The 9,307-nt window shown below is 37.2% G+C and overlaps 1 protein-coding gene across 6 annotated transcripts in view; it reads right to left on the bottom strand.

Moving 5' to 3' along the window:
* Window positions 1–445: 445 nt before the first annotated feature.
* Window positions 446–9,307, bottom strand: part of NELL1 (neural EGFL like 1) — a 469,358-nt gene continuing 460,496 nt past the window's right edge. For all 6 annotated transcript variants that reach the window (XM_075927737.1, XM_075927739.1, XM_075927741.1 and 3 more), the window contains 2 exons: window positions 6,173–6,397; window positions 446–2,677 (listed from right to left, as the gene is read on the bottom strand). In XM_075927737.1, the coding sequence (XP_075783852.1) occupies window positions 2,627–2,677; window positions 6,173–6,397 (276 nt within the window). In that variant the 3' untranslated portion in view covers window positions 446–2,626. The remainder of the gene's footprint in view (window positions 2,678–6,172; window positions 6,398–9,307) is intronic.

The following is a 9,307-nucleotide window of genomic DNA, read 5'->3' as shown; positions in this document are numbered from 1 at the left end:
AAATGGAATACAGAAGCCTGCAGGATTCAGTACACCAAGGGGTTTGTTTGCTGAACCCTGCAATTTGGTTTTCAGGGCTGAAGGCAAACTGACCTTTGCAGAAAGGGAACCTCCTAGGTTCAAATTCCTTCCGCTGGCTCTGCCTTATGCTTAGGAAGTCTGAGGATGAGCCTTTCTTTCCACCATTTGGGAGAAAACAGACTTGCTGGCTTCCAAACTTCATATGCATTCACAGAACAGCAGGGGTTGAGGTTTGCAAATGGAGTGGACTTAGAGCACAGTGCTTGGTCTGAGGGTGAATGGAAGCATCTGTGAACACACAATCCTCCTTTGTAGCACTAGCAGTAGTTTACCATTCTGCTAATGCATATCATATTTAGAAAACAAAAAGTGTTTGTAATAAACTTGGGCTTTAAAACCATCATTGGGCTTTAACAATATTGCTGATAAGATTAAGGCGATCTGCAATCTGTACATAGGAGTTTATTTAGATGCCCACAAGTTTTAAATCATTCTTTTGTATGCCAGCCCACGGACTATCTTCTCCAATTGAATTACCATTGGGTTTACAATGTGATTTACAAAATGAACTGACAGTATGATTTACAAACATCCTTTGAGTCTCATATAAAACACAACTGGTTCCCTTTATAATACAATCATTAGAACAATGCAAATGTAATCAACACAGGGGAAGCTGAAAATGACTGGACATTTAAAGAAAATAATGACTATGTTTAGGCTGGATCCCAGTCATGAACAAACCTTCTAAATAAATGATCAATGCTAATAATGAATAGTAGACTAAAAATAGCTAAATGATTGCAAGTCATTTTTATAACATTTTGCAAAACCCCCTTAGGAGAAACATGAAAGTACATGAGTTAAAAGAATATTAGAATATTCTTCCATTATATACAGTCACACCATTCTTATAAATCAATTTCACATTTCATGGATAAAGCTATGGAAAAACTCACAAATGTATACTTTGAGAAAGTATAGCCACTATGCTTATATCTGCAATCTTTTTCCAAACACCTGCTGTGTTGTTAATTAAAGAAAAAGGGGTAGGAGAGGCAATGAACACTACACAAATAAGCAAAACAGAGTACAACAGCACATTGAAAATGTGGTATTTAAACTGTATATGCCATCAGATTTGAAAGGTTTTTGTTCCAGTACTATAAACTTTCTAGCCTCACAAAAACAAAGAGAGTTGTATCTTCCTTTGATGACATCCCAAAAAATCCAGCCTTTTTGTATAGGGGTTAGAGTTTTAATTAGGATTTCTGCCTAGGTCTGGGGTTTTAAAAAGCATTTTACGCATAGTTAACTTAATAAAGTAGGTTCTTTTGAATGTCAGAGTACAAAAAGGAGCTAGATTGCTTCTTGAATATGTTACGTGTAATGAAAAGTGTAGTATAGAATGTCGCCAATCCCTTAGGTTAGCACATTGCAAGCTGCGATTTATGCTGAAATTCAGGCCAACTACAATTGTCATTTACACTGTTTCTTGTCAACTCTGCAATGGTTTAGCCGGTTATGAATGGCAGGTTTCATTATAGGAAAGTAAATACAGCAGGAGAGATGATGAACTCATCTCCACTGAGATGAGTATGTTTACACAGCAATTAAAATGCAGGCCTGGCAAAACTGCAGCGTAATTGGTCAGGCTTGCACTGAAACATGACCTCTGGGATCCTGTGAGGTGGGAAGAGTCCCACAGCCCAACAGCCTGAGTCCTATAAACCCAAGTCCGCTGCCACAGCCCAGAAATGGGTATTCAACTGCAGTGCAGATATGCCCATTGAGAGCAAACTTGGCCCATCCAGTTCAAAATGTACAAGTTTAAAGCCCTTTGACTGCTTCACAATCCATATGAATTCCACCCACATCTGGTATTTGTAGTTTCACTTGCAAACTAGACGATTCTGCTAACCTGATATAAATCAGGGGCATTGTTACCCAGATATATGCTTTATTGCTGTCTCTCGGTACAGGATTTCTGCTACTGGTTTGTATGTCTGGAAAAGGAAAATGCACTTGCTTGTTTTAGTTGCTTTTTAAAAGATAAATTTAGGATTGATTTCTTCCAGCCTTTTGCAAAAGAAATGTATGTTGCAATGTTTGACAGCTATGAAATATAAGTATTATGCAATTTGACTGTACATACATACATATTTTCATAAATACATCAGACAGGGACCTCAGAACTAAGTATGCAGTATTTATGGGACAAAATCACAACAGGCAGCCTTATTTGTAGAATCTAGATCCAAAGTAAAATAATCCGAGTTTCGATCATGTTGTCAATACACAAATTAAACCAAAAATTACATCATTAGTTTACCCATGGAATAATTTAAATGTATTTGTAAATGATTCAGCAGAAAAAGTGTATAATTTACAACACTAAAAACTTTTAACAACCATAGACTTATATGCTTTGTACTGTAAAGTCACCCTGACACGGCTAGCATAGTGGTAGGTCCCAAAGGCAACTCCCAAACATCTTCCTCAGGCGGAGACTTTGGTAATTGTCTGTTGTATAAAACACCAACTCTTACAACTTCATTTTAGATGTTAACTGCATCAGTTTTCCTCAGAGTCCATTCTTAATGCTTCAGTTATTGTGAAGACAGTCTAAATCCACAGAACAGCAGACATTCCCATTCTGTATAGACAAACAAATCAGTGTTAGTTATCCATCCAGAACAACTTACAAGTCCTATGTTCTCTGTTTTTTTTTTTTTTTTTTTTTAAAGACCTGAAGATAGATATCCTTCATATATCCACAGGACACAGAAAGGGCGCTGTGATTTTTGGCCTCCACAGCAGTTAGTACAGGTTCTGTGTGCATTCAGGCCTTTACTGAGATTTTTCCAAGGAGATTAGTTGTGGTGATTTTTCTTATGCTGTGGCCATCTTCTTCCATTATGTACCTGACTGAAATTGCCAACGCTATCCCATTGGGCAGATTATGATGACTCTATAGGTCGGCATCACATCTGACCCAAATTGTGTTTACACTAGACATGTAATTGTGAAAAGGCTCAATCCTCATTACAAATGCCTTGAGCTATCCAGTTCCCTTTCATTAGCATAACTTATAAAATGGCAGAAAATGCTTGAGAAAATACAATGGTTGATTTTGTTGTTGTTGTTCTGTCCCAGATTATCCGGCTTGAATTCTCCCTTCTTATTTTTGACTATTTGAACACATGCCGGTAGTCCAGATGCTCAATTAACTGAGGAGAACTGTGACAGCAATTCCCATGTTTAACTCCACCAGCGGTAGATCTGAGTCTGTAATATCCAGTCAAATGCCCAGGAATCTCACTGATAGAAAAGCATCATTTAAATTGTGTCAAAGCCTCAGGAACATGCCACCAAAAATGGGCAGGAAAGCTGTGAATTGTATCAGTGATTTAAAGCTCCAAAGCAATAGCTCCTCCTCCTTCAGCAACAGGGCGCAGGAAGGAGGGAAGAAACTTCACAGCATTTTATAGAACACAGATGTAGTTTCCTAAAACTGCATTCAGTAGCTCAGTGATTAAGGAATGATCAAAGGAAAGCACTTTTCTATAGGTGGTGATCTAAGTTACAGATGGTTGTAATTCACATTCCATACACTATTAAAAAGCTGTGCTTCAATAGCAGTAAAAAGGACTATTTTGTTCCATGTTCAGTTAGTCCTCATTTTTATATGAATGAATGAATGAGCATCTTTTTAGGAAATGCTAATTGCTCTAAGGTTTTGTCTACGTCACAAGTTTTTGTAGCAGAAAAATATTCTGAGGGACTCATTAGCGTAAACTGTCATCTCATTAGCATATTTTCTGCCGTTTCTTTTTGTGCAAGGGGTTTTTGCGCAAAAAGAAGCAGCTATGCTTCTGTTCTGCACAAGATCCGTATGCCTCTCCCGAAGCCCCTCATTAGCATATTTTCTGCCACAAAAGCTCAGTGTAGATGAACTTCATTTTTGAAGTTCCTTCCAGTCCTATGATTTGATGATCTATACGGAATTGAGGGACCAAGATTTTAGCTTCAATATTTTATACGGATGTGATTGATATCGAACTGGAAGGGACCTTGAGAGATCATCAACTTCAGTTTTCTGTCCTCCCTGATGTCTATCCAACCTGCTCTTAAATATCTCTAGTGATGGAGATTCCACACCTTTGCTAGGCAATTTATTCCATTGTTGGCAGTTAGAACAAGAAGCAATGGGCTTAAATTACAGCAAGGGAGGTTTAAATTGGACATTAGGAAAAACTTTCTATCATCAGAGGTCAAAGAGAACAATTTTTTTCTCCCTCTTCCTTGTAACACCCTTTTATACACTTGAAAACCGCTATCAATGTCCCCTCTCAGTCTTCTCCTTTTCTAAACTAAATAAACCCAGTTCTTTCAGTCTTTCCTAATAGGTCATGTTTTCTAGGCCTTTAATCATTTTGTGTTGCTCTTCTCTGGATCTTCTCCAATTTCTTTACATCTTTCTTGAAATGTAGTGCCCAGAACTGGACACACTGCTCTAATTGAGGCCTACTCAGTGCAGAATACAGTGGAAGAATAACTTCTTGTGTCTTGCTCACAACACTCCTGTTAATCCTAGAATCATGTTTGCTTATTTTGTAACAGTGTCACACTGTTGGCTCATGTCTAGCTGGTGAGCCACTATGACAGCTAAATCCCTTTCAGCAGTACACCTCCTAGGCAGTCACTTCCCATTCAGTATGTGTGAAACAGATTGTTCCTTCCTAAGTGGAGTACTTTACCCTTATTAAACTTCATCCTCAGTCCATTTCTCTAGTTTTTTCCTGATCATTTTGAATTATGACCCTCTCCTCCAAAGCACTTGCAAACCCTCCCAGCTTGCTATCCTCTGCAAATGTAATAATCATACTCTCTATGCCATCATCGAAATTGTTGATGAAGATATTGAACAAAGCTGGTTCCAAAACAGACCCCTGTGAAATCTTACTCATTATGCCTTTCCAGCATAATTGTCAACTGTTAGTAACTACTCTCTGAGACTGGCTATCCAGCCAGCTATCTAGGTTGTATTTCCTTTGATAAGAGGGTCATGAGAGACCATTTTAAATGCCTTACTAAAGTCTAGCTATAACACATACACAGCTTTTCCCTTATCCACAAGGCTTGATAGCTTTCTTTGATAGGATATCATATTGGTTTGCCCTGGTGATGCCTGTTTGCCACACAGTGATTACAAGTATGGAGTATTTTCTTAGTTCCTCACTCATAGAAGGACCTAATACAAACCACACTGAAATCAATGAAAAGGTTTCCATGAGCTTTAATCTGGCTTTATAGTGTTTGGACACAGTATCATTTTACATTGTGGGTTGTTGTTGTTGTTGTTTTTTTCCACTGTGTTGCATATGTGAAGGCAGAACCTTCCTAACCTTTTCTGTTGATTATGTGAAACTTCTTATAACTCAAAATTAAACTGGAAATCTAATGAAAATACTTTTCTATGTGACTTTTGGTATTTTCTGTTTGACTGTAAGAATGCCCCCTGACGTAATTGTGGAGAAAACTAACAAATCCTAAGGGAATAAGCGAAGAAAAGGTGTGTAAAGGACTCTAGTTTAATGTAACCTACAGACTAAGGCCCAATTTGTTACCATGGATAGTCATTTACACCTTGGAAACCAACACGTACATTATTCCTTCCCACATATTACCTGAGTTTGAGTGATTCCTTATCTGGTCAAGGTTTTAATGTTTTGGTGAGAATGCAAAAAATGCTCCTGTACTATATAGTGCATTTTTAATGATTGCATTAGTTTCTAATAAATGTGCTGTAAAATATATTTTAATATACATCACACTTGGCAATTATTAAAAGTCGGCCTAGGTTCATATTAGGCATATATCTGCAGGGATTTCAGATGGAATATTTTGAAGTTGCCAAATTATATTAAATATCTCTGCTCATATTTCCTAGAAATAACCATAGAATTAGCATGTTTTGTTTCCACTATGCATACATTCATTGCATAACTTTTATAAATGTAGGTTACATTCTCTGACCTTGACTTTCATTAATTTCAATAGGAGTTGCGTGTAAATTTCTGAGGAAAATATTGCTCTATTTATGATGCAGCATAAATATACATCATGCACTACTACAGCCTTCTAGTACCTTGCATTTGCAAGTTGTACAAGGAGATCCAACCATGGTCCATACAGAGCCACTGAGTCTTGTGATTCCATAGCCGTCTAGACAGGTTTTTCTGATATCGTAAGTGATCTGATCAGCCAGGCAGGGATCGCTGACACAATGAGGACAACACTCTCCTTCTGAGATTGCTGTGTACTCACAGTTTGGATCTGGGCATAAAAGAGGCCAACAATCCACTTCCCCTTCCTGTAGAGACAAAAATAAAGTTCATAAACATTTCTTCTAGCTCATTTAGTTACTGAGAAGAAAATTCCACTATAATGAAAGTTCCTTTTTGCATAAGATTAGATTCATCTTGGGGATATATATGACTGAATGCCACCCCACTGCACATTGAAACATAGGTTTCCAATGTTAAAATACTAAATATTTCTTTCTTAATGAAATGCCTGAGTTTAAAAAAAAAATCACTAAGCCAGAAATGGTAATGCTTTTCACAGTATAGACCATACTTCAGTATCATTATTACTTCATGAACCACCTAGTCTTCCAGTCACGGTTGCATAACATACCTGTGATAGCTACTGCAATTGTTTACATCAGGGGTGTCCAAACTTTTTTCAGAGGGCCAGATTTGATGAAGTGAACATGCGTGAGGGCCGACCATTTTGCCTGACATTCTTTGAACCATTAAAATTAAACAAATTAACTATTTTATGCAAAGTTTATTGCAAACGGCATACTTTTCATTTCGTCACATGGATGACAAATCTAAACAGGTGTTAAATCACTCTGCCTTTCATATCTGAAGGCCAGATAAAAAAAAATCCAGGAAGCTGAAATATATGTCAGGAACATTGTAAAGTACATTACATATTATTGGTAATAGAGGTTGTCTGTCAACTTTTAAGTTCAAAAAATATGAACAGGAACATAACACCAAGTATACATGTAGTGTCCAAATATATTTATAACTGATTTAGACCAACTGACATTAACTGAGATTTTACAATGTATTCATCTCAATACATATGGATTCGTTGGGGGCCATAAAAGATAGATATTGCCAAATTACCTGTGGGGCCGTATTAAACCGGAACACGGGCCGCAATTGGCCCGTGGGCCGGACTTTGGACGTGCCTCGTTTACATAGACAAGTAACATCAGGGAAATATTTAGCCGGGGGAAGGAACTCTTTAAAGCGCTCAGCAATGGCCTACTCCAATTGTAGCTGAAGGAGTTTTAACCACAGCTGGGCACTTTTGAAAACCCTACTCTGAATATATATTTTTAATGTCTTTAAATGCAGCTTAACAGCTGGAAATAAAGAGGAGCCAGAATTATGTCACCACTCAGCTCTGTGTATACCAGCTGAAGAATCCATGTATCACAGGTTAAGAACCTCATCATTGACCTATATTACTGCAGGACTCTACTGTGTTTTACAATCTTTAAATGAAAAGTAACCTCTTTTGTTACAAAAATGTGAAATTTGTTAATACATCTGTTGCTAAACACAATTAGGAGCAAAACATTAAACTACAATTATAAAACCAAATACATTATACTTGAGACCATTCCTGTTCATTGATCTACTGCTATGCAGTAACTACAACAGTTCTAGACCTTTGCTAGGTTTCAGCATATTGTGTAAATATTGCCTATGTAAGTAGTGTTTATTTGACGTAATGAAAGACATTCAATAGAGGCTGTGGCTTTAAATCTTGTCATGAATACTTAGAAAGAAGTGGCAGCTATATGTAAATAGTTGTGAGGTATTCTGGGACAGGTGCACTTGAGGAAATGGTAACGTTCCTTATAGGTACATAATCCTAAACCCTAAGATACACATGGAATATAGTGATAGAAATGTAGCCGTGTTAGTTTGGTGTAGCTGAAACAAAAAACAGGACTATGTAGCACTTTAAAGACTAACAAGATGGTTTATTAGATGATGAGCTTTCATGGGCCAGACCCACTTCCTCAGAGCAAATAGTGGAAGAAAATTGTCACAACCACATATACCAAAGGATACAATTTTTTAAAAAATGAACACATATATGAAAAGGACAAATCAAATTTCAGAACAGAAGGAGAATGGGGGGGGGGGGGGAGGTAAATGTCTGTGAGCTAATGATATTAGAGGTGATAATTGGGGCAACTATCTTTGTAATGGGTAAGAATTAGCATCTTTATTCAAACTTAGGTGTAAAGTGTCGAATTTAATATAGTGGTAAGTGAAAAGTGGAGTAGCATCCAACAATCCCTGGATATCTGCTTGCTCGGTCCCTTTGCTATTGTGGGTTTTTTTTTTTAAGACTTAGCTCCATTTAGTAACTATTGTAACACACCAATGTACATTTTCTAATTACCCAACCCTTAAAAAATGGAAAGAACAATATACATTTCTTCCTTCCCAGCCTGATGGAAGAATAGCTTGACTAGCAGGCACTTGGAGTCTTTTTATGTTTGTATGTTCAAGAGAAATGTGGTATGTTTCTATGTATGTGGACATTTATTTGCCTTGTGTATTTATTTATGTAATATATTGAAGGAAATCTACACTGCAGAAATTAGATTCATTTGTTTATTTTAAGTTCTGAATGCAGCAAGGCCCAGAGTCATGAACATGTTTCAAGAGTTTGATAATGTAGGATCAGCTTCTTTACATGTTGTCTCCAATTAGTACAATTTGTTTTTACCTAAGGCAGCATATGGTCACAAGTGTAGATACTGTACTAGTGAGTATATGCATAGGAGGAGGATTAAGCTGGCACATTCAAACTTAACTCGGACTTTTTGGTACTTTTGCTGAATCCATAATATTGCATTAATAAACTTCACTGCATTTATAACTATTTTTAAAGAGAAAAAAAGTATCTGGTTGTATAATAGGCAATTTTTGGCTGCTTGATACATGTCAAAACTATGTGGACAATTTACTAAAGGCATTGATAGACTCCAGCCTTTTTGGGTAACTACTGCCTAAGTAAGGTCTGCTCACAGTGCAGGCTAAAGAAAGCATCTCCAGGGCTGAGCAGAAAAATGCACTACTTAGAGACCTATGAAATGCTTCTCAACATATGACTAGCCCTCCTGCTGCTGTTTGTGGAAGGTGCTCACTATTTAAGCTGAGTTTGAGGAAGCAGCCAAAGG

Source organism: Pelodiscus sinensis, chromosome 4 (genome assembly GCF_049634645.1).
Source record: "Pelodiscus sinensis isolate JC-2024 chromosome 4, ASM4963464v1, whole genome shotgun sequence".
NCBI classification, from domain to species: Eukaryota; Metazoa; Chordata; order Testudines; family Trionychidae; genus Pelodiscus; species Pelodiscus sinensis.
The sequence above is the reverse complement of the archived record's forward strand: the minus strand, read 5'-3'. Positions and strand labels throughout refer to the sequence as shown.